The sequence below is a fragment of the Kwoniella dendrophila genome, chromosome 4 (genome assembly GCF_036810415.1).
Source record: "Kwoniella dendrophila CBS 6074 chromosome 4, complete sequence".
NCBI classification, from domain to species: Eukaryota; Fungi; Basidiomycota; class Tremellomycetes; order Tremellales; family Cryptococcaceae; genus Kwoniella; species Kwoniella dendrophila.
In genome coordinates, this window is record NC_089479.1 from 431,973 (window position 1) to 456,491 (window position 24,519).

General features: G+C 37.9%; 8 protein-coding genes across 8 annotated transcripts; 5 read left to right on the plus strand and 3 right to left on the minus strand.

Annotated features, from left to right (window-relative positions):
• Positions 1-1,365: 1,365 nt before the first annotated feature.
• On the plus strand, positions 1,366-2,161 carry L201_003297 (uncharacterized protein; the record flags this gene model as incomplete). Its single annotated transcript, XM_066219052.1, has 3 exons — positions 1,366-1,441; positions 1,535-1,874; positions 1,969-2,161. The coding sequence occupies 3 exons, from the start codon at positions 1,366-1,368 to the stop codon at positions 2,159-2,161; spliced, it is 609 nt and encodes a 202-aa protein (XP_066075149.1).
• Positions 2,162-3,273: 1,112 nt separating this feature from the next.
• L201_003298 (uncharacterized protein) lies at positions 3,274-3,872 on the plus strand (the record flags this gene model as incomplete). Its single annotated transcript, XM_066219053.1, has 2 exons — positions 3,274-3,361; positions 3,529-3,872. The coding sequence occupies 2 exons, from the start codon at positions 3,274-3,276 to the stop codon at positions 3,870-3,872; spliced, it is 432 nt and encodes a 143-aa protein (XP_066075150.1).
• A 613-nt stretch (positions 3,873-4,485) lies between these two features.
• L201_003299 (uncharacterized protein) lies at positions 4,486-5,049 on the minus strand (the record flags this gene model as incomplete). Its single annotated transcript, XM_066219054.1, has 1 exon — positions 4,486-5,049. One exon carries the CDS (start codon positions 5,047-5,049, stop codon positions 4,486-4,488), a length of 564 nt encoding a protein of 187 aa, XP_066075151.1.
• Positions 5,050-5,462: 413 nt separating this feature from the next.
• On the plus strand, positions 5,463-6,981 carry L201_003300 (uncharacterized protein; the record flags this gene model as incomplete). Its single annotated transcript, XM_066219055.1, has 6 exons — positions 5,463-5,580; positions 5,655-5,791; positions 5,871-6,166; positions 6,253-6,404; positions 6,488-6,629; positions 6,738-6,981. The coding sequence occupies 6 exons, from the start codon at positions 5,463-5,465 to the stop codon at positions 6,979-6,981; spliced, it is 1,089 nt and encodes a 362-aa protein (XP_066075152.1).
• Positions 6,982-8,809: 1,828 nt separating this feature from the next.
• L201_003301 (uncharacterized protein) lies at positions 8,810-10,983 on the minus strand (the record flags this gene model as incomplete). The annotated part of the gene is made up of 10 exons (XM_066219056.1): positions 8,810-8,991; positions 9,088-9,348; positions 9,430-9,652; positions 9,723-9,791; positions 9,852-9,981; positions 10,045-10,154; positions 10,211-10,310; positions 10,404-10,532; positions 10,636-10,752; positions 10,826-10,983. The coding sequence occupies 10 exons, from the start codon at positions 10,981-10,983 to the stop codon at positions 8,810-8,812; spliced, it is 1,479 nt and encodes a 492-aa protein (XP_066075153.1).
• A 447-nt stretch (positions 10,984-11,430) lies between these two features.
• On the plus strand, positions 11,431-13,381 carry L201_003302 (uncharacterized protein; the record flags this gene model as incomplete). The annotated part of the gene is made up of 7 exons (XM_066219057.1): positions 11,431-11,706; positions 11,855-11,973; positions 12,035-12,062; positions 12,117-12,235; positions 12,309-12,506; positions 12,572-12,655; positions 12,769-13,381. The coding sequence occupies 7 exons, from the start codon at positions 11,431-11,433 to the stop codon at positions 13,379-13,381; spliced, it is 1,437 nt and encodes a 478-aa protein (XP_066075154.1).
• Positions 13,382-14,330: 949 nt separating this feature from the next.
• On the plus strand, positions 14,331-14,983 carry L201_003303 (uncharacterized protein; the record flags this gene model as incomplete). The annotated part of the gene is made up of 2 exons (XM_066219058.1): positions 14,331-14,526; positions 14,625-14,983. 2 exons carry the CDS (start codon positions 14,331-14,333, stop codon positions 14,981-14,983), a joined length of 555 nt encoding a protein of 184 aa, XP_066075155.1.
• A 275-nt stretch (positions 14,984-15,258) lies between these two features.
• L201_003304 (uncharacterized protein) lies at positions 15,259-24,052 on the minus strand (the record flags this gene model as incomplete). Its single annotated transcript, XM_066219059.1, has 24 exons — positions 15,259-15,612; positions 15,713-16,096; positions 16,180-16,431; positions 16,489-16,701; positions 16,776-16,903; positions 16,988-17,094; positions 17,175-17,302; positions 17,352-17,388; positions 17,449-17,479; positions 17,533-17,612; positions 17,679-17,839; positions 17,939-18,325; positions 18,378-18,454; positions 18,521-18,822; positions 18,898-19,029; positions 19,087-19,118; positions 19,173-19,347; positions 19,415-19,531; positions 19,615-19,994; positions 20,065-20,193; positions 20,260-20,344; positions 20,472-22,656; positions 22,723-23,890; positions 23,963-24,052. 24 exons carry the CDS (start codon positions 24,050-24,052, stop codon positions 15,259-15,261), a joined length of 7,134 nt encoding a protein of 2,377 aa, XP_066075156.1.
• Between the last annotated feature and the right edge of the window lie 467 nt (positions 24,053-24,519).

The window sequence follows — 24,519 nt, forward strand, 5'->3', positions numbered from 1 at the left end:
CTTGTAATTCAGGATATTTGGTCAAAAGTGTGAATATTGTAGCTATATCGTGACTGTACAATGCTGTAAGCGCAAGAACAGAATTTTTTTAGACTGGACGATCCTTTTTTCATTCCTCCTTCTTCATATCACTTTTGGGATTTCACTGGTTTTAAGTTACCTTTAAAATATACTGCTTTTCACATCATTATGATGGAAATAGCATTATACTGTGTTTGTTGATGTATTTTAATTCAGTTAGTATAAGAGTCATCGTAACAAACATAAACCGTTAGGCTTTTACTTATTCAGCATGGAACTTACAGTACATAGTATATATAGTACACGTCGTAAATTTTGCACAGCTATGTATACTGTATGTCAACATCAGCCTCTTTCAACTCCGTTCCGCACATTCAGCTCATTGCGGTAAGAATCCGAGTAATTCGGAGATTTGTTTTGGCGCTTATGCGTAGCAACAAAATGCATCATTTTGATGTACATCTACTTACTGTTCTTCGAAATGCTTGCAAACAGTACAAAAAGTGTATTGGATGACTCTAACCTATGCATGTAAGTTATGTCAATTTACACCATAGGCCATAATTGCGGCTGGTGTATCCCAATGACAGTAGTGCCTTCCTCGAGACTTTGCTTCAGAAAGAGGCATGAATGATTGGCGGTATAATTTGTAAACATCGTCTTGGCGTTTAGTCGTTTGGTGCGAGTACTGGTACTGTAGATCTCAGTGATGTTCGGAATCAGGGATTGATTATATCAGCACAGCAATTAATTATGCTTGTTGAAGCTTAAGGAGAAACAACCGTATATATCGACTGTACAATATGGGGTTTAATGTAGTACCTGATATTCGGCCGCCGAGGTAGTTTGTGATTTGCACCATGTTTCGAAATTAGCACTGACCGTCAAGTCAACAAGTCAGTAACCTTAAGGTAAAATACTTTCAAAAAGATGAAGGACAACATACTGCAATAATCCGGCGGATCAAATGTGCTATTGTCAGGCGCAGTACTCTAATTAAGGATATTACTGAGGCTGTGTTTATGAACGATAGTTCTATTGTGTGGCATAATCGAAATTGGCATTTTCATGTACAAAGGACGAGGTCTGTGATCAATATAATGAAATCCATTGCGATCTGTAGTGCCGCTCATGGTAGGTTTGCTATGAATACTGTATTAAAGATAACAAAAAGGTAGCCGCTGAAAATGTTTTCCTTACATATAAAAAGGTGATGAAAACCAATAAGTTTTCCATCTTCTCTTCCTTCTCTCTTCATCTCATCAGCTGATATTTAACATCGTTCAACAACCTTTTCTAAACTTTCTTTAATCTAACAATCTTCAAATTCCCAAACAATCCAAAATGAAAGTTTTTCTCGTTACCTTACTTCCTGTCATCGCTACTTCAGTAACTGCTGCTCCCAACGTTAAGAGACAAGGTAAGTTTTGCATTCCACTTCCTTGTACTTATGCTTCTCTATGTTGCTAGTTCTTCGACCAAGAGCTAACATATGTATGTCATTCCAACTTAGATGAATCATCAGTTTACAACAGTGATGAGCCATACACAACATCAGTATACCAATCATACGCTTCTTACACCAGTATAGATTCAGCTACTGCAACTCAATCATATTCATCTGACCCAAATTCAGTGGCATCTTGGTCATCATACTCAGGCGATGAATCAACTTCTTCAGAACCAGCTGCTAGTACTACAGGTTCATACGTTTCAGCTTCAGGATCAGTTGATCCAAAAGCTTCAGGAACATCAAAAGCTACAGCTACAACTTCATCTGCACCTCATTCACTCGGTACAGCTACTACAAGTGCTAATCCAAATTCTTCTGCTGGGACAGCTACTACCTCAGCGTAAGTTTCTTTAGCATTTTCCCTTTTCTACTACTTGCTCCGACATACCTCCTATCAACTTAACCCCTTTTACTGATACGATTTTATACGGTAGTGCTCCAAACAGCGGTACCGCTACAACTTCAGGCTCACCATCTGCTTCTGCCACTGCCTCTGGATCTGCTTCCGCTTCTGGATCTGCTAGTACAGTTGCAGCAGCCAAAAACGCAGGATACCTCCTCACCGCCGATAACAAGCTTATCGCTATGGTGGGGTTGAGTGCCGTCGTCGCTGGTATCGCCTTATAAGAGCCTATAGAAACATTTATCCAGCCATTTTCAACTTTTCCTTATTTTCTATAAAAGATTTCCTTTCTTAGTTAAATGATTTCGCTTTTTTGCTACGGACAATTCATTTTATGCATCGTTGTTGTTATGATTAAAGAAAGAATCATTCTTTATGCGAGCGGGTTTGAGAGCTTTTTCTAGATTGCAGACAGCCTTTAAACTGGTATATATACGTATCTACGCAAAGTGAACAATACTATTATTTTCCAAGAGATCTTGTTGGAATTTTAGATACTCGTATCGTATTCCTCGCTCTCCAAACAACGCACAGTTTCTGTCACTGCTGATTAAGTGGGGCGGTATTCTAATTACTCGCAGAAAAGGTTCACAACGACAATAAACAAGTGTTGCCAGCACCTACGCCTCGATTGCTTATCATGATCTGGAATTTCCAGCTTCGATACTCCAGTACGGACCGGACCAGAGTAATTGATGTGGATGTAAATAAAGTATATTTTATGCTTGTTCCCAACATGCTTGCGAAATGATCATCCGCAAATCCCCCATTTCGTGAGCTTGGCGCTAGTTTTGCGTGTCTAAACAATAAGAGGAGGACAAAGAGTAAGAAAACGTCGGTGTGGCGATGCAATCACGTTTCGACGAAACATACTGTACATGTTATTGGTGGAGCAAGTGGCACCCTTTCGGGTAATATGGCTTTTACTGTATTGTATTGTGCTGGTTTATAAACACATCCAGCAGGGAGAATCAGGTGTCCGTGATTGTTTGATCAGACTTCATCGCGATGTATAGTACCGCTCTCATCTCATATCGTACTTTCAGCTACTCCCACAGTGGTGTCCATACTGTACCAGAGACACGACAGATATGAGTGGAGAGCTACAGTATGCCTTGGTCTATCAAATCATATAAAATGGATACTGCTTCAACTTGTACTCTAACATCCTTTTCCTCATTTCTCGTTTCTCATTTCTCAACCCTTTCCTTATCCAACAAGCTATTCCACCTTTCTCTTTTCATATTGGCAACTTCAAATTATTTTTGTTTGATTATATACATAACGTCACAACACAACTCATATATTCTATCAAACTAATCAGTCAATAGTTAACATGAACCTCACCTTCATCGCCCTCATTCCTGTTCTCCCCGCTCTAGTAGCTGCTGTTCCTGCAGACGTGGCCGAGGCTAACAAACGAAGTGAGTTATATGTCACATCCTTGGCTCGAGATTCGACGTACAAAGTCTCAGGTCTTCCACACACAGCGATCCTTCATTCTCAGCTATTGTTGCTATTATCTCTACTACCATCTTGAGAACCCTATAAGTCCCCACAGTAATTGAAGCTAATGGATGACAATCTGCAGGTCCTGTTTTTACTACCGAGGTCGGCCCTGTATCAGCTACCACCACAGGCGCAGGTGGACCAATCTCAGCAATTGCAACTGATGCTGAACCCTTCACCACAAGAGCAGGTGGACCAATCTCAGCTGCAGGTCATATTTTCACTACCCAGGTCGGCCCTGTATCAGCTACCACTACAGGTGCAGGTGGCCCAATCTCAGCAATCGCTAGTCAAGCTACACAATCCGCTGCTTTAGCCAAAGCTGAGATGGCAAAATCACAAAGTGCTGGATACGTCTTAGGTGTAGATAACAATCTCATGGTCTTAGGTTTAGGTGCTGTCGTTGTTGCTGCTGCTGGATTCTAGAAAATCATTATTCTAATGTTCCATCTATATACACTTTTGTCAAACCTTTTCCCTCGTCTCCATACGAATGTTTTTCTTACCCGACCATCCTCATTCTTTATTGCGATTATATAGACTACGCCTTCACACATATCATCGATTATAATAATATATGTCATAATATGTATGGGAAGAATGTAGTTTTTAGACAGCTTTACCATTTCCCTATGCCTTCTTCTGTAATTTTCCTGAAAGGACATTTATAAGTTTAAACTACCTCCGCCTCCTTTATGCATCGATTCTTCTCTTATTATGTCTTGCCATTTTTACTTGAAGCAGTTCATATCAAAAAAGAAAAACAGCAACGAGACTATCACTTGCTCTTTTGGACAAGGTAGATTTGAACGATTGATCACACCACCAAAGACGGGTGTTATGGTTTGCGCCTCTTTGGTCAATAATCGTTTCCGATACAATAAGAATACACACATACATCCGACATGCATGTATGGCCAACCGAGCTTGACTACCCATTGGAGTATTAGGACGATTTTTTGGTTTTTTTACGATTGATCCAGTAAACATGATTGGTATTTCCCCCAAAAGGGATCTTCTGAGCATAATATATATCGTCCTATTCTTTCTTTTTTATTTTCGATACATAATAATCACCTAATTTGTTATTTGACCAACTTAATAATTCTTTCCCACTTTTTTCTATCACTTCATTATCACCTCGAATATCCCGATGAGTTTGAGCTTTATTTGATATTCCATTTATTGTATTCTCATTCAGAATAACTTCATTTATACCTTTTGATAACAATTTGGATCTTTCTTCTAAGCTCGATGGCAAATTGACACCTTTAACTTGATTCATTAAATCAATCAATTCTGATAACTCTTCAATCAGTTCTTTTTCTTCCAATGAATTTACTTCTGGAGGATTTAACGCTGATAACCGATGTAATTTATGTAATTCTGTTCTTGATATCACTGTATTTGTAGGGCTTGATGAGCGTCGCTGTTGACATGAAGTTTCATCAAGTGCTTGACGGCAAGAAGAAGTAAAATTTCGGACGTCTTTTATGGATTTTTGAGTCTGATAAGAGGAAGAAAGATTAAGTACGGTTCTACTCTGATTCTGTAAGACTGTTCGTAAGACGACAAGTCTCGCTTGTGATGTGATCATTGACATATTTGTACTAGCAGATCTGAGTAATTTTATCGAAAGCTCTTGTGAACGTTCTTGAATATACAGTGATCAGATGTTGGTTTGTGATTGAACTAGTGGATGGATATATTGTAACTAAAGAGAGGAAGACAAAATGAGGGATTGGAATATATAGATTTATTGACGTCAAAATTGAGAATTAGGTAATTTCACTCGAAACATCCGATAAGAATTCACTATAATTACAAGTACTGAAATTACCGCATCGTTGATTTTCGAAAATCATACATGAAAATCTTTACTTCATTCCTTCTTTAGTAGCTTTGAATCATCAGTAGTAGCTTATATATTTCCTTGATTATACCATCAGTGCAACGCTTCAGAGTAACGAATACATCCATAAGCAATTTTCACATCAACAACATCAACAATTGACCATGGCATATTCTCAACCTCCACAAATACCTAACAGCAACAATGGTGGACCATCAAACCCATCTTATACAGTATTGAGAATCAAGAGAAAAGCTACTGAGGCACCATTATCATCTTTAGGTATGTTCCTTTAGTCAGTAGAAATAATACTTAGTGACTAACTATGTTCCTCTTTCTATCATGATTGTTTACAGTTATACAAGATCTCGAACCTAGATTGAGAGCTAAAAGAAGAAGAGATGTATCAGGTAAACCTAGAGGTGTATTTAGATTAGCTGAGACTGTTCCTGATACCTGGCAAGGCAAAGGTCAAGAAGGTGAAGTACTGAAGGTAAGCTTATATACATGCTAACGGTCACAATAATCGTAACCAGAGAGAATGAACTGAAATATCAAATAATCATCTTTAGACAAGAATTCAAGGCTTGATATCATCTTCATCGCAGCCTGATTCACCTGTCTCGCTACCCAAATCTCCATTAGCACCCACTCAATCTATAAAACCTACACAACCATCTCCACCTATAAATGATACAACGATATCCACTCAAAATGAAGCTGGACCCTCTACTTCATCCCAACCTCTGCTTAATCCTCCACCTAGATCATCCTCACTTAATCAATCACAAACTCAATACCGTGTCATACCGCCTATGAGTCCAAGGACGAAAGCCATGTTGCCTCCTAGAATAATGACTATAGCTGAGTAAGTTTGCCATATCTCCCTCATACACAGATCGATCCAACACAGAGGGAATAAGTGTAATTCATGACATCTTTCAATAAATACAGGACAGAAAATGGAGAATCACCATTAGTATTTGTAGATGCCCAAGCCGTACCGCCCTCAGCTGGCCAATCTAGAAATATAACTCAAGCTAGTAATCCAGAAGAAGAGAAAGAAATGGCTAGTTTCTTACCTATGTTAGAGGAATATCTAAAGTGTAAGTAGACCGATCCATTTAATTCCCTAAACTAATTATATTTGGTCATCAATAATTTTTGCTGATCAACTCTTTGTGTGTAGTGGAAGAGACTGCAAAGAAACCTGATCCAGCATCTATTTCCACACCTATAGAAGATGAATGGGTATATGATTTATATTACAGGGATAATAATTCAGTATCATTAGGTATAGGTGTAGGTGATGGTGTAACAATCGGTGAATTGTAAGTATCCCATATGGCCATATTGTTGTTGTTGTTGAAAGAATGCTTTGGGGTATACAATTATTACCGTATGCTGATATATGTGAACGCAATGATATGTTTGTATAGACTAGGATTCGAAGATATCTCACCGCCTTCGTCAATATCAGGATCGGAACCTGAAGATGAAGCTGATGAAGATTCAAATGATGAGGATTATTATAGAAATGATTATCCTGAAGATGAAGATGCGGATGAAGATATGGTTGGATTCAATGCTGCTAATAATTGGAGTGATGAATTTGATGATGATGAGAATAGTGAGGACGAATATCAGGATGAAGAGGATAGAGGTGAATGGGGATATCGATAGTTGGTTGTGATCAAATATCATGCTCAATCGTTTCAATCGTGGTACTCGGGTTATTCAGATAGAACATGCATGATATGCTGAGAATACAAATAACTCAGGCATGAGACAATAGGTAACTATGATGTAAAATTTTCGAGAACCGATATACACAGAAAAGGATGAAGAAAGATAGTCCAATCGATTGAAAGACGTAAGATAATGGAAAACAGGATACAATAACATATGAACACCAACACAATGTGAACAGTACAGGCAGGAAGAAAGGTAAAGCTGTTCATTGAAAAGCAAAGGATTAGAGATAACAGGCTACAATGATCAAAATATATGGGAAGTGGAAGTACAACGAAAGTGAGAAGAAATCTTAGTCATTAATGGGGAAGCATAAGATGAAAGAAAACGGGTTGCAATTCTAATATTGAGATAAAAGCGGCAGGAAGGAGTTTTATTGCATTTATTTTCGAATTTCAGAATCATGTATGGTTTCGTGTTTTTCTAGCTCTTTGTTCATCTAAACTTCTCTTTTCTTCTTTAAATGCAATTATTACCCTTTCGCAATAACTTATGTCTTGTCCTTTTTCGTTTTTCCTTCTTCTTAAATCATGATTATATCCGTATTTTATATTTAATTCATGATAATATTGATTCTTTATTGGATCAGTTACGACCAGATGGAGTAGGATTAACCAGCCAAATAGGGAAATCTCAATGATGATTTTGATAATATCTTTTTTGAGATTTTGAATCTTGTAATGACTTAGACCAAAAAAGATCATTCTAATAATTGTTAAAAGGATTGATATTGACGTTATATATGCTGTTGAATTGATTAACCAATTTGCTAATACTCTAAATCGTATTATACTGTATATGTAGAACCGACCAGAATAGTTAGTACAGTATCGATGTCATTCCTATCACAAGCAGGAAAACAAAATCAAGCTTACAATCTGTTCTCATTCATTTCATACTGTTCAGATATCTTGTAAATGCCAATACCTGAAAATGCCAATATAATTACGATTATATTCAAGTTAGATGATCTACTATATCGAAACACGTTAAATTTAACAATTGGAAATCAGTTCTTTTACTTGCGTGCGCAATGAAAAGGGAACAGACATACGAAAGGTAATTTTTCACGGTTGACAACCAGTCTTTTACAATTTCTACGGACTCATCGAGTATAAAAGTAAAGATAACACTAATTGTGCAAGTAACTCAGCCTCTTCCATTTCCTATAACTTTAAACGTCAGATTAATAGAAGAAGCTACTTACCCGTATGTTATCTCTGGTTTTGACAATGATACAAGTGCGTGAAATGGATTGGGGAGATATTCATTGAAATGAGGAATGATATCAGTAGTAAATGTATCGTTGAACATTTTGATTGAGAATCGTAGTGTAATTGATATATTGTATTATCAACAAATATATAAGAAAAAGAGTTATTTACGCGTAATATTGGATATTATATTTGAAAGAGAAAATGGAAAGTAAAGAGGCGAATCAACGAATAAACATGCAACAAGTTAACTCTTAACCTAAACTAAATCTAGTGAGGAGATTACGACTCATGTAAGTCAAGTCAGCAAGTTGAACGTTGAGTGATAAACAAGTGGTCATAAGGTTATAACAACCTTAACTCCATTCTCGGCACGACACTAAATTAATCAAGGTTATCCAAACTAATAGTACTATCAATACAGTATACATCTCAGGAAGGAGTACATACATGATTTACTCGGACGGATCCGTGTTATGTCTCGGCGAGACAACATTATACCGCAGCAGATACTGTACTACGACTAAACTATAATTATTCATAGCCTAAAAACCAGATCGCAATTGAGTTTGTCGTTCTTTGACAAACTCCGTTATAGCAGCTTTAGTTTGAGGTTCAATAAATAGGAATTTTTGATTTGGTATACTCAATTGTAAAGCTGCATTGGCTTTTGCTTCTTTCTCTGTATCTTCAAATAATTCCTTACTGAAAAATTCCAGCATAACAGCTACATGACAATGGGCAAACAGTGATTATATTAGCTATCACAATTTTCCTAAAGGACATCGACAGCTAACGGGAAAGATTGCACTGTGAAACTCACTATCTTCAGTTTTCAATCTATTTCTCTCCCGATCCCATAAATGCAATTGATCTACTATAGTCGGGTGTAACAATGGTGGTGGAGAATTATACATTTGTGGATGTGCATGACTTGATAAATATGATATTATCTGATTTGCTGAAATGCCTTTCTCCATGGCTGATTTTACATTCTTACGATCCAGCTTGCCAACCACTAAATTTGGGTATCGTATACGTATATCGACAAATAGGTTTAGAATGGCAATCTCTAGTTCATTGGCTAAATTTAAGATACAGAATGTCAGCCTTAAGCGCCGATCTTTCTGTCGCTCTAAATGATAGCAAGCGCAGCAATACTCACATGTATAAGCATATATCTTGTAATTGGTTTCCAGGATTAAGAACCTCTTTTCATCTGCATCTTGACCTCGTGTGGCTGCCGCATCACCACTACAGAGAGCTGTAGCGAGATGAGTAGGGAAGAATTGATCGGATTCTGGAGCAGGTCGATAGATAAATCCATATTGAGCCAAGTCATTAAGAGCTGACAATGCTCCTGGAAACGACCTGGAAGCAGAATAATCCTAGATCAACCAATAGCAATATCAGTTTTAGCTAAAAAAAAATCGATTTCTCTCGGGCGGTTATACTAACTTGGCCTAGTTGCATACACCCAAGAGAGAAAAACATCGATAACACCACCGCTGATCTTTCTGAATTTGCCTACGAGGACATCCGAAATAAGCTTTTTTTTTTTCACTACGCAAGGACACAGCAGCTCACTTCTTTAGCCGTCAGGTAATACATCAGTATTTCCCATAACTGCGTCTGACGGTCTTCCAATAAAAATTGAAAACCTTTTGATGTGATTGTCATCCGATTTAAATTTGGATTCTGCCCACTTGGATCCGATCTGGATATATCGACATAACTGTATCAGCTAAGTCAGGCGAACATTTTGCGATAATCCACTCACGGATCCACCATCAATCCACTTATAAGCAATAGTTCCAGTACTTCCATCTGAGGTCTAGCGACTGGAAAGCCGACACCTAAACCAGACGATACCATGTATTTCAGGATTCCCTGCGTTAATATGATCAACTACTTAAAATCACGTTACGTCCCTTTACTTGGCTTACCTCAAAGGCATCTTCTCCATACGTTTCCAGAGCTTGCTGATCCGGGATATCAGCATCATCTTCTCGATCAAATGGTACACCAAAAGAATTTGATGTTCCCCTATAAATGTAATACGTCTGATAATCAATAATTACTTACGCCACAGAGAGCGATAATGAAGAGAGTTGAGTCTTCCATTTTGACGGGACTTACAATCCAGTCAAAGCATTCCTTAATCCTTTCTTGAAAGCATCATTTGAGGGATAAATCATCTTGCTCTTCTTGTTCAGCAGTGGATGCAGTATTTTACGATTTATAGCTGGTCGCATAACCTCATCGACACTAGGATATGGTGAACAATCAGCCTAACAACCTCGATAGGCATGTGGTGGCTGAGTTTCTCCTTTTCGTTTCACTCCGAATATATGAGGGAAGAGTGACTTACTCCTGCAAGGATACCTGTATATCCATCTGTAGAAGACTTTTTATATCGATTGTTCGAAGTGGCTGATGTGACCACAAGTTATGCAATATGATGTGCCTACATACCGGCGGTAATGACCTGATCCGGGAGTTGAATAAGACACATGAGCTATTGGAATGAACGACAAAGCTATTCGTATCTGTTAGCTCACCTTAGTATACACAGACATACAGCTTCTGATTTATATAATTCTTCAAAGTATGACTGATGCTGATTATCTAAAAATGTATCCAATGCTGCTGTTGGTGAAGTCGATGTGGAGGACGATGATGGATCAGACCGAGGATGCGAGAAGGAAGGTTGGACCATTTTTGCTTGTTTGATGCAGAACGAAAAGGTTTGCCTCGATCAGACAGGTATGGTCGTCAAGCTTTTCAGAATGATATCGAAGGGCAGCAAGTCAATACTGAAGAATAATACTGAAAGCTACAAGGTTTATTAAGCTATTGCTAGTCTTGCTCATGTCATGCTCTTTATATCGATCTACGTGCTTGCAGAGACTGCTAAAGATGCAAGTTGTTTACAGTAAAGAATGATGACATCACCAGATAATTGATGTTAATCGAGATTTGATTCCGTTCATTCGTGCCGAGCTGAAGACGAGTGGAGGATGATCTCTTTCTTCAAAAATCATATCATGCTCTTTTATGCAGATTTATTGACAGAATAAGATATTGCTTATATCACTTTCTCTTCCGGACAACGTCCACTACATTGTGGTCAAGATAGAGACTCAGACGGAGGAGACCTTTCACAATGCCATTATCAGATTTATCAACCAAACAAACGATTTTCCTAACTGCAGCAGCAACAGCAATAGCGAGTACATCAATCATATTATCATATCAATCATTAAGACGTGAACAGAAAACAACAAGATTGAAAAAACAAGTTGGTGAAGATGTCGAAGAGTGGGAAAATTCAAGAGTCAATAGTGGATTTGGTACACCTGAAGAAAAATTGGAAAAAATAATTAAAAAAGAAAAAGATTGGACAAAAGGTGAATTTGATGAAAGTTTAATACGTGAACAGGTAAGTGAACTCAAGCCGAATGTCGCAATCATCCTATAGAAGTATTCTTAATGCTGTAAGACCACTACAATTGGATTTCCTTTACTTTACTTCTGGATGACTGATATAATTATACGAATGATGAGCTGACATCGTTTTTCTGCTCCAGCTGACAAGGAATTACAATTTCCTTGGAGAAGAGTCAATGGAGAAAGTGCGAAATTCATATGTAGTAGTAGTAGGTTGTGGAGGCGTAGGAAGTTGGTGTGCCTTGATGCTCTTGCGAAGGTATGCTCAGCCCTGTTTACATTCGTTAAGCGTGATACCTATGCTGACAATGACAATATAGTGGAGTTGGACGAATACTGCTTATAGATGTATGCTTTGTCACCCCATTGATGTCGCAGCCTTGGCTGACATATGACCCATAGTTTGACTTGACAACGTTGTCATCACTCAACCGACACGCATGTGCTACATTGGAAGATGTAGGAACACCGAAAGTGATAGCAACGCAGAAATACTTCAAGAAAGTAGCACCATGGGCACAGTAAGTCGGCTTATTCACTTGGAAAGAGATAGGCAACATAAGGGCTGTTACTGAAATCCATACATTTCCACAGGGTAGATGTCCAAGTTGGACTATGGCGTAAAGGTACAGAAGCTGAAGAATGGTTAAAAGGCGCAGATTGGGTAGTAGATGCGATAGATAATCTGGAAACTAAAGTCGATTTACTATCACACTGCTACAAAAATGATATCAAGGTGTTTGCAAGTATGGGGGCTGGAGCTAAGAAGGATCCAACGAGAGTGCAAATTGCGTAAGCACTTTGGCTCGTACATACAACTATAAAGCCTTTTCATTGAATTGATGAATCAACAATAGGGATATTGCCAACACATACGAAGATCCATTAGCTAGATCAGTAAGACGAAAATTGAGGATTAATGGTATTCCCAATGGTATACCGTGAGTGTAAAAGATCCCTTAATCTGCTTTACAGCTTTAGGATTTCTCAAGTAGAATGACTAGCCATGCTCGAAAATACCAGGATATAAGTAAGCTGATGGCAATTATTTTAGCGTGGTATATTCCACAGAAACTCCATCAGAAATCAAATTATTACCATTACCTGAAGAAGAATTCCAGCGGGGAGCAGTCAAAGAATTACAAGCATTTGATGATTTTAGAGTCAGGATACTACCTGTTTTAGGACCTTTACCAGCAATATTTGGATTAAATATATCTACATATATATTATTAGATTTATCTGGTAAAACATTAACTGATTATTCAGAAATCAAAAATAGAAAAAAATTATATGGATCATTAGAAAAACAATTATTAAAGACTGAAAAAGATTTTAAAGGTTTGAAAGAAATGGAAAGATTACCCATTTCAATTGATGATATTGGTTTTGTTTTTGATGATTTATATCAAGGTAGATCAAGTTTACCTCCTTACGATATATTACAAAAACCACAATTAACTAGATGGAACCCTAATATAGGATTAGATATTGATAATTTAGTTGTAATGTCACCAAAAGATCTAAAAAATCATTTAGAAAATTGTTTAAATAATGATAAAGAGAAAAATAAAGATTTATCTGAAATTTATGATAAAGAAACTATAGAAAAAATCAAAAGGAAAAGTGAAGAAGCAAGAAGAGTCATAAGTTGGAGAAGGGATTAAAGATATTAGTGACGATTCGCTGCATATATCGGCATGTCATTTTTTGGGTTCCTTGGATACGTTAAAAGATGGTAGAAACAATTAGAAGATAATAGTTTATGTATAAATTACATCATATTAGAATATGAAAATACTATTCGTAATGATTACCGGTCACAAACATACCTTGAATATCTGGATCTTAGCGTGGTGATAGGTTGAACAATACTTGCAATCCGGCTTCAAACGATATAATGTAAAATCTATACCATGGGTTTTTTGAAAGAACTCTCAAAATACGAACGCACCTTCATTACCTAATAATATTGACCGAATAGAAGGAATGGTGAATTCTGGGAATTCAGTGATTATTCTTCCGCCATCATCGGCCTTCTTTAGTCACTCTTCTGTTAGACAAAGCAAATTCTCTGGATCTGCTGAACTTTAAACAGCTCCACTCACTAGTTACTCGCGAAGCTTTATCAGTTCCATGAAGGGATATATTGGGGTAAGCACTTCTAACCGTACACGAAAAACCTATCTTACCTTTCATATAGGAGGATGCTAAAGTATCTTCTCGCGCCAAGACATTTGGAGATCTTTGATTTTATGGAAAGTGAGCAGAGATCATATACTGATCTGTTCATGATAACCGAAATCAACAAAGGATGGATATTCTTATCCCCCACTTTCAACGTCATACTTTGTTTTTCGATGAGAAACCTTCGTTTATTACATCTACTGAGCCGTTCATTCTGTTCAATAACATCACGATTGAACGTTTTGAAATTGTATAAATATCACTTTATGTTGGTACCGAAAGATACAGTTATTGACCTTCTTTCCTCACTGATCTACATACATACTTCATAATCAGCTGAATTGTTTATCCAAGTCATCTCGCCCTAATTTCAAGTTTTACATTCGATTTATAGATTACTCTAGTACTGTAATTGGCATACGGAAAACAATGTCTCCATCAATGTTACAATTTCCTAAACCTGAATTTAGTGAACCTACATCAAGTGATGATTGTATGGAAACTCCTTCATCTACTGAATCGGAGACTGATGAAAGTCCACGTATAAATTATACAAGAGGAGTTAAGTTACCCAAAGATGAAAATAACAATAATAATACTATATGTGTATTAGCTACTTGGACTTGTAAGCATCAAGGGGAACCCCAATCAGTAAACTTAGGGACTATCAATAACTCAAATAGATAAAAAACAATCATCCTAGAGGAAAAATCGAATCATTAGGTGAAAATCAATTTCAAGCTAAATTCAAATGGACTTCTTCTTATCCATCTTTAACAAATAACGATAATGGTAACGGTAGTAATAGAAATAGATATACAACTATTGATGCTACAGTGAATGACATGCCTTCATATGTATATGATCAAGTTGAATTAGATGGATCATTTGAAGAGAGTTTATTGAATAGTGGTAGTGATATATCACAATGTCCCAAAACAGAATCTAGAAATTCAAGATGGTCCATCCAACCTGTTTCTCTGATTCTATTCGATACGAATGGAATAGATGGTAGAAGTGAACAAGTAGAAACTATTGATGGACTAGTAATGGATTTGGAGGTTCAATCTAATCTACCATAACCAGAGATAATTGATCGTTACATATACGTCACAGTAGAAATAGGTTTCAGGGATTTTCAATCTGAGCGTTAGGAGACTGGAGGATTAAATACTGTATGTACATATTTAACTCAAATTTACTAATACACCGATACTTGACAGTCTTCATAGTCATCATTATTATGCATTATTTTATTCGTAAATTCATCATAACAGAAGTATCTGTTCTACAAGCAATTATTTTACATATATCTCTATATCCTAGATCTTTGCACATCGTTTATCATTACACTAGTTTATCCCATAGATCTAAGAGATTTTATCTTTTCAGTTGCACTCAAATCTTTCTTGATACTATATATTAAGGCTTTTTTAGTTTTGTTATTTAGATTATTTCCACCAATTCCAATTCCATTTGAAATTCTATCTAAAACTTGTGCAGCTTTTTGAATCTTTCCACCACCACCACTTTTTTCATTATTCGTTATTGGTATTGAAGGTGCATTTACATTTAGGGATTCTTGATATTTAACTAGAATAGTTAACGAATGTGATAATGTACCTGAATGTTTAATTAGTATCGATGAATGTGTTTGACCTAAAAATATTATGGTGTCGAGGAATATCGAATGTGAGACTGCTTTTAACGGCTGCGAACAAAATGGGTAATTTAAATACCGATCAATATCATTTACCCTTTTTAAAGACAGCTTCCAATACTTGAAAGTGGAATGGTTGATCACGACTTACCCCATTGATACATGTAGAATCCAAAGAAATAGTTAAAAGCCTATACCAATCTGGCCAAATTCTACACCAAAACATATCCATTAAATCTTGTTCCATTTTCATATTACTTTTTGATTGTTGATCAATTTGACTTGAAGGAGAAGAATTGTCGTTCAAAGACAAGATGGTTAAACGAAAAATAACAAAAACTAATGATAATAATTCTGTACCATCACCTGTCGCATCTTGTAAAGTCAGGAAATCTGCCGATGCTCTTAAACATAGTGAGGTCGCTCTTGCAATTATTGGATATGATGAAATCAATCTTTTCCTCGCTGTACCCATTTCTAATTCTAACGAAGATAAAAGTATAAAGATGAATAAATTAACTTGAGTTGATGCGGCCTAAGACAGATAGGTTAAATTAGTACAGTAGTTGAACCTGGTTCCAAAGCAAAGTAGGAGCAACTATCGTAATTCTCACTCACCTCCGAAGTGATATTACCTAAACTTTGACTTATTATACCATCAATGATCATTTCAGCTCTACATAATACAGTGGCAGTTTTTGACATTATAGCAAGTGTGATTTCAGGTTCAATCCTTCCCATAGTGAATGTCGGATGAGTACGAAGTAATATTTGTATGCAACCTGGTGTAGAATCAGTTAAAACTCTTTTCTGTTGAGTGAAACTTCGAGAATCTAGAGCTTGTTCTGGGAAAGCGCTAATTGCGAGGAACTAGCAACGTTGTTCGTCAGTTGAGTCTCATCAATAAATGAAAAATAGCTGACTTACATTGAGTAGAGTGAGTAAAGTGATTGGCGTGACATTTAGTCCATGAACTATTGATCCTGCCAATTCAAAAACAACAGTCCTAACGGTGTCTTCGGTAGATTGACCTCTCGCCACTCTTTCTGATACATCTAATAGTCTGGAAAGGGTTTCTTGTGAAACGTTGAACCTGGTTAAAGCTAGATGTAGAAGCGTAGATGTTTGATGTAACAACGGCTAAAGTAGATAATGTATAGTATACATAACTGTAAGCATTCCATTATCCTCATATGATGTCCTTTCCGACTTACAGTGGAAGCAACAGGTTGTACAAGATCCAGAATCACTGCGCACGTCTTAAGGATAGGATTAGGATCAAATTCCTGTGGGTCCCACTCCGCCACGTGTTTACCCAATCTAGCAATGAATAGTCCAAAATCTGCAAAGAAAGGCAGACATAAGTACATAGCATTACATTGTATGTATCTGGCATCAACTCAATCATGATAAGGGAGATACTCACTCTGTGCGACATCTTCTGATAATTCCACTTGTAAAGATTCCGCAAATCTGCATAATGACGCTAATACCTGATCAATAGTTTGACGGCCACGCTTCAATACATCTGATCTAGATAGCAAAGTCATTTGATAGTCAGCTAGTTGTCGCTTGTGCATGTCACCATATTAAGTTGATCGTTGATTAATCACAGGTTATAGAAAACGTTATCAAATATAGTAGGTCTTCCTTCAGTGTTCTTTTCCGTCGCTTGAAGCATTTGAAGAGCTTTACCCAAAGACGAAGCCTCATTAGGCTTATTCGTGGTGGTCTCGTCGACCTGTTGAACAAATTAACAATCTTGACTTTTTGATTCACGATATACTCACTCTGAATAGTTGGATGAAAAGCCCCGATCTTCCGAAACTAACGTAGAAACTTATCGTAAATCGTATGCCATAAAATTACCTTCATCTGCTAACTCACCTCTTAACGATATCTCTCAAGAACGATCGACCTTTTAAGCAGTCAGCTATCGTAGTCGTCGCGATAGCTATGTGAGACACTCACTTTGTTCCAGAACAGCCGAATCAGCGTGCTCAGCTTCGTTCTCCTTGACTAAAACTCCAGCTATAGTAGCGAAAACCAATCTGAACGAAGGACATATTGAGAGTATCAGCTGATTGTCTGTTTCGAGACAATTTTATTTGACTTACGGAACAGCTCTTATAACGCTTTCCCTATCCATCCTGACAGGCGCAGTTTGTAGAATCTGTAAAGCAAGAAGTCTGTTTTCTGCACATTCTGTGGTAGCTACGAATTGAGCTAGAGTTTGAAGTGCACTTAAGGAAGCTAGTTCTACCGTACGAACGTTTTGCTATTTGTTGTATATATATTTAAACAATTAGCTAAAGAGCTCTGATATACCGTTACAGACAAAAGGCGGGATATGATTTGATCGAAATACAACACGTACCTTGAAAAACGTAACCATCAAAATATCCAATAAAGTTCTTTGAGTTAGATACTCAAATTTACCTAATTCACCCCCTAAGTCAATTACTATAGGTACGAATAGCGTACCGACTAAAGCAGGTTTTTTAGCTTTACTTTCGAAAGTTTGACCTGAAATTGTTATTCTAGCTGAACTATCTAATACATCTCTTATTGACGGTAAGACCAATGAAGTTATACCTTCAATCGGATTTGTCCAAGGTAAAGATAAACATGATGCAACATGTTGTTGGAATCTTTGTGCTGTTGTCCAAGGTATGTTGACTCCTGAAGATATCATATCTAAACCCAATGATATGAGTGAACATCGTACAGATTGTGCATCCATTAAGGCTGAAATGGTTTGTGACTAAGAAGGTTGTTCAGTCATGTTATTCTAAAGGAGTGAAAGTCAGACTTACAGCTCGGCCGGGACGAAGATGAGTGATTGAAGCTACTTCTTCTGCTAGGAGTTGTTCAATCCTGGTCCAAGAAAGAACTTTATTATACCTGTCAGCTCATTGACCTTTATTTTTCCATTTAAACACTTGAATTGGATACTTACTCGGCCAGGTAATTAAGCTCAACCTGAGCCTTCTTAGTCTTGTCAATAGTATCAGTCTCTTTTCATCACTATGCCTTAATAAATATTCCTCAAAGCAGGTCGACATCGCTTGAAGATGGGTAGGTAACAATGCTTGAAGTATGACCAGATTGTCTGATAACATTTCTGAAGTATCCGTTAAAACGTCAAAAAGGAGTAGGATCAACCCAACAGCTGAAGATTGCCAAGTTGACAGCTCATAGACGATGGAGGAGTCTGCTAATTCTAGGATAAACGTGAGAAGTCTTTCGCGAACTTGTGCTCTGATTGAATGTCCAAGGTCAGCTGTGCACTTACCGATATAAGTGCACAAATATTCTGAGTAGACAAGCACTCACCTGCCTTTTGAGCCTGAATCCAATTGCTCCCTCACGATCTTCTCTAGAGCATTGGAGCTGACACTAAGCATCTTCAAAATGATCCTTTTACGACTCCGACGATCCACAGTGAAACCAACAAGAGGCCATATCCTAGATCGAAGCAAGTCGGCTTAACAAAATGACCGGACGACCGACAACGGTACTTACGTTTGATACAGTTTTGAACAAACACGATGTATCTGAAATTGTGATATCAGCTTTTTGTCGTGGAGAACAAGCGTACCAAAGCTTACAAATCCATCGACGTTATCCACCATGATGGCTTTAGTGAAAAGAAGCCATAAAAAGTCAAGTACTATTTCGCAAGGGAAATCGGTTCGGTCTAGAATAGTCGCCGCAGATAAGACCATATCTTTATCGAGTGAGAAGACAGTACGACCGCTTGTTACACGACGTTTTCTGGACATGCTATAAGATTACAATATTAGGAATGTCATTCGATGTCTACGTCAATCCACCGCTTCCGAATACTCACCTTGCAGGCTGTTTGGTCTGTAATTCCCCGCTGTTCAAGGAGGTACGTGCAACCTCTTCCAAAGGTACCCCGTACGCTCTCAGGCAAAGTAGCATAGTTTGCTTGATCAAGTCCAGCCTATCGCAGAGCTAATTAGCTCTTCCGCCATATCACATATTAAAGGGATTATATTGTTAAACACAGGCAATCAGCTGACTTACTCATTCTGCGCTAAACCATTACCACCACCCTTTGCCATATCAGTGAAAACACCTTTCCCGACTTTAGCACATAATCCAGCAAAAGCTTCAGGTTCCATAGTCATTCCATTAGCTCCTACAGCTATGACTAGATCTAATCTGGCGTCCACTTCACTTCTGGTTGTCAGTTGTAATTCTACTAAATCGATAAGGAGATTCCAAGGTACTTCCACACCTGAAAATGAAAGTACTCTCAACCATCTGCAAACTCGTATTAAGCCCTCTGGTCCAGATTGGGACACTGATAGCGATAGCGAGAATAAATCTGTTTGATCGAAAGATGTCGAGGGGGTAGAACTTGAATGTCGCAAGAGTCGGGGAAGAGATCGGTAGACCACGTCCTGAATAGATCGTCACTTAGCGAGTAAAATAATATGATAGTACTTGTAATGATAAAAAAGGGAAGCTTACCTGATCGGCTAGTGCACCTAAATCTTCCAACCAAGCTGTCACAAGCTCCATTAAGGTAGAAAAGATAGCATTGGCATCTACGACAGCAGTCATTCGTTCAAGTGCTATACCCGCCATTTTCGATGCCATCTATTGACCGAAATTACCTGATTAGCTCCTCTCCCACAGCCTTCCTGTTACACTCTCCAAGCTTACCTGGTTATTGGATTCTTCGCCCTCAAAATTCAGCTTACCAGCTGCGATAGGATTTTTACATTCTTCATAGACCATAGCTGCGTAGCTGCAATGTAGATGAGATTACATGTAAACCATTAGTTCAGCCATACTGAATATCGGGTCGAGCGTAGATGATACCATGTTTCAAAAAGGAAGCTCGAAGAAAATTTCGTAGCGGACCTGTCACTTACGGAATAGGATCTAAATCATGTAAAGCTCTCAACCAAGGTAAAGCGAATCTCTTTAGTAATTTGATCCGAGATTCTTTATAGATATTTACTGAACTTTGATTGTTTGTATTGCTATTTATATTTGAATTGATATTCATATTGGAAGATGAGGAATTGTTTGATTGTGATAATTTGACTCCAGGTAATTTTTTATGTTTTGATGCATACAGCTTAACGATTTGTAACAAAGATTCATCTTGTAACATTATCCAATTAACTAAAGATTTACCTAATTTATCTAATGCATAAGGTGAACATAAACCACTAGGCCAACATCTTTCGAATAACAATTTTAATCCTTGTTCGTTTAAAGTCAAATCTAGATCATCTAAAAGTACTTCAATAGTAGAAATCAATATTTCTATGGTTGATGAATTGTCCATTAATAAAGGTAAATTAAATCCTACCCATATACTTGGTGAATTCAGATCTTCTTCTTTTATAGATAGATAGTTATTGATTGATATTAATCCAACCGAACGTAATTGCGTTAAAAATATAGTTGATATTGTAGGATCCGATAATCCTAAATCCGTGGTTAAAGATGAAGATATGATTGATAGAGGTAACATTTCAAAAGAGCCTTCGTTTGTAGGTACTTCTTCTGGCGCGGGTAAGCCTAAAGGAGTAAGTAAACCATCTGAAGGAGTTTGAGTTCCACTTGCCATTGGGTTGGTAGATGAAGGCGCTCTCATCAAAGCGATTACATAAGTCAAGAACCTATCAGAGAAAATATATCCACAACCTAAAGGATATTCTGATCCAATAACATGTATGAGATCACTTGATGCAGGTGAAGCTTCTGAATATCTGGATTTTAATTGTTCTTCGTATAGCTTTAACGTCGATTTCATATTAAGTAAATCAGGTTCATTTTTGCTATTATAATCCGTTATTCTTATACTTCCACTTGAGAGTCCATTTTTGAGTATCTGATATTGTATCCATAACCCACCCCAAAGTACCGCTATCTCATCATAAGTCTTTCTAGCCAAATCATCAGCATTAAGACAAAGACTCTGCGACAAGCGTTTGAAGGATTCCTGAAATTTAGTTAACGATATTACGAATGGATTACTGCCTTGAGATGAGATTTCATCTATGACTACATCTCTACCAAATCTGCATTGACCGTTGTTGTGTTTTTCCATACGGTCTAGACAGAAAGGGTGAAAGAAACGTTGACATCCATTCATACAACCATAAGCTTGAGCAGTATTTCCCCAAAGGGGTAGATGACATTCTTCACATAAGGTCAAATTGAATAGCGTAACCAAGGACAAATCGTGTTGACCGACTCGTCTTTTAGTTGAATTTGAATTGCCTCGCGGTGTAGATCCATATAAGATCTGTTCATCTAATCTTGACGGAGAAAGTGAGAATTTAACATGAACCATCTGATGTGCAGTATCGTTCGATGTTATTGTGATAACATCATATGTGTTTACGCCTCCAGCATGATAGCAGTGTAAATGTCGATATTCTTTACACATTGTGCACCTTACTGCAAATCCGTGTACTTCACTATCGCATACATTACATTTGGGAGGTGTGCTTGAAGGGTCATCTTTTGTTGAATACCTCCAAGGAATATGGTAATGTGCTTCATCATCTTCACCCAGAGCTTTCTCATGGCCTGTTTCCCATTTTGCCCTTTGAGCCGAATATGTCGTGTCTGCTAAACGACGAGATATCGAATTATGTCCCATAACAGTCGGATAGAATGTTGACAAAAATTCGAGGGCTGCTCGCCGAGGGATAGGAGGAGCGTAAGCGACAATCTCCAGTAAGTCCAAGGATGAGTCCGGTTTCGCTGTCAGAATCAGAGCTAAGAGTCGGTGCACGCGATGAATGGTGGTGAGTTTGGATATAGATAGGTTGACCATAGTTGCTAAGCCCAGTAGTAACTTCGGAATAAGGGAAGCTATTTGTATAGTCAGGTTTGAAGCGTCATTGGCAGCATGAGTCGATAAGAGACCTGCAATATCACCAGGCGGAAAAAAGGGAAATGAAGGTGATGTAGGGGAATATTTCATCCAACCTGGTTTATTGGGATTTGTTGGAGGAGGTAAAGAATCTTGAGAATCAGTTGAGATGGCAAAAGTTGGCACCGCCTTACCAGGAGCTTCTTTCGTCGAAAATGGATCTTGAGTTTGACTTGTCAGCTAGATCGAAATTCCGTACTGACGGTGTCAGAGATTTTCTAGCTCACCCGTCCATTCCATATCTTCCGCTTCATATTTCTTTCCCGGCCCACCTCTTTCCTTCGCCAAGCGATTCAGAAGTTCACCCATCTTACCTTCTATCCATTCACATACTTTCTCTAACATTCCACCCATGCCATAAATCCCATCAACGACCATACTAACAACTGTGATTTTGGTATCGGTTCCACACTTAACGTAAAGGAAATTAGCTATATCTAAACATGCTGCCTGTAAAGCATAAGGGGGACATGAAGGCCTAAAGAGATGAATCCGATGTAAACAGTCCACTGTCAAAAGTGTATACAGCACGTTCAAGATTCTAGATAATAATGCCGAACCTGACATAGCATTAGAAGTAGATTGTCTAGGCGGTGTTTCTTCCTGTTGATTATTATTATGCGGAAATGAGAATGACGGTTTGATTGAACCGGAGGGTGCAATAGAAGAGAACCTCCCTGTTTTCCGTTTGTTTTTTATCGGAGTCGAGTCTAAAATAGGTACATCGGAGAAACTTGGTCTTCCACCTTGATCATCAAATAAATCCAATCCTTGTTTATCTGCTAATACCAACAAACCTCTCGTTTGTTCAACCAAATCGTATATAGCTTCTGTATCAACTTCACCTTCAGCTAAAATAATATCTTCAAAATCTTCATTACCAATTCCTACACCTATGCTACTACTACTACCTATTCCTGATCCAGATGTAGAGGCCGTAGTTGCAGCTGAATTCGGTGGAGACAAGAAATGTGATGATCCCGGTGTTGAAGCATGTTGAGCAGCGGCAGCAATAGCATTACCTAATCTTTGTACTTTTCCTTTCTGTTTTCCTTTACTTTTACCACTTATTTCTTTTGCTGATATAGCGGCTTTTTCTAATAAATCTGGAGCCGAATCACGGTCTTCTAATTTATCTAATAAATGTGATAACAATTTTTGAGTTTCATATAAACCTCTGTTGTTCGAAGTTGACCCAGCTGGTTTGGTTTTCGAAGAAATTGTTGGTCTTCGAAATCGTTTGGGATGATCAGATGTTATAGGTGAAGAAGGTATAGTTAATGGAGGTATAGATATAGATACATTTCTTGAACCAGGTGGTGATTTAGGTGAAGATGGTATAGGAAGTGTAGGTGATGGTGGACCAGAAGGTACAGATGGACGTTCAAGGAAGAGCTAAAACCTCAAAATATGTCAGTATCAGTCTTACAGTAAGGCAAATATGATCGAAAACAGGAGTTCACCTACTCTAGGTGGAGGTTGACCACCGGGACGTATCCCTAAAGCTTTACGAGCATCGATATTTCTGTCGGCATTGCTATCTCGGCGAGATGCCATGTCCGGATAGCTTGGCTTTTCGTTCTCCTTCTTCAGATTCGCCCAAGATGTCCAGGAGAGGTGGTATATAAGTCTAGATCAACTCCTTTCTCATGTGGATAGTACAAAATGCGAAATGATAATTGTCGATGAGTTTACTCGCAACTACTCTCCGCTAAACGCGTCTACACTCAGCATAGCTAGCGGTGCCTGGCTGTAACACATCGGTTTATCACGTGATATAAGCGGAATTGAAGAGGTACTCCGCTAGCCTGTGTACCTTATATCTTGATACTTGAGCACATATATTTTGAAACTTCACTGCAGCTTGCAGGACGATTTTTTGTATACAGCACTGAATTTACAATTCTCATCATAATCAAAATCATTACTGTGCTTCTATCTTAGCACTCTATACGTTTATCAACGGTAGTATATCTCCAATCAGCTCCTTGATACGCTCAACAATCACTCGTTAGCGTTTCCTC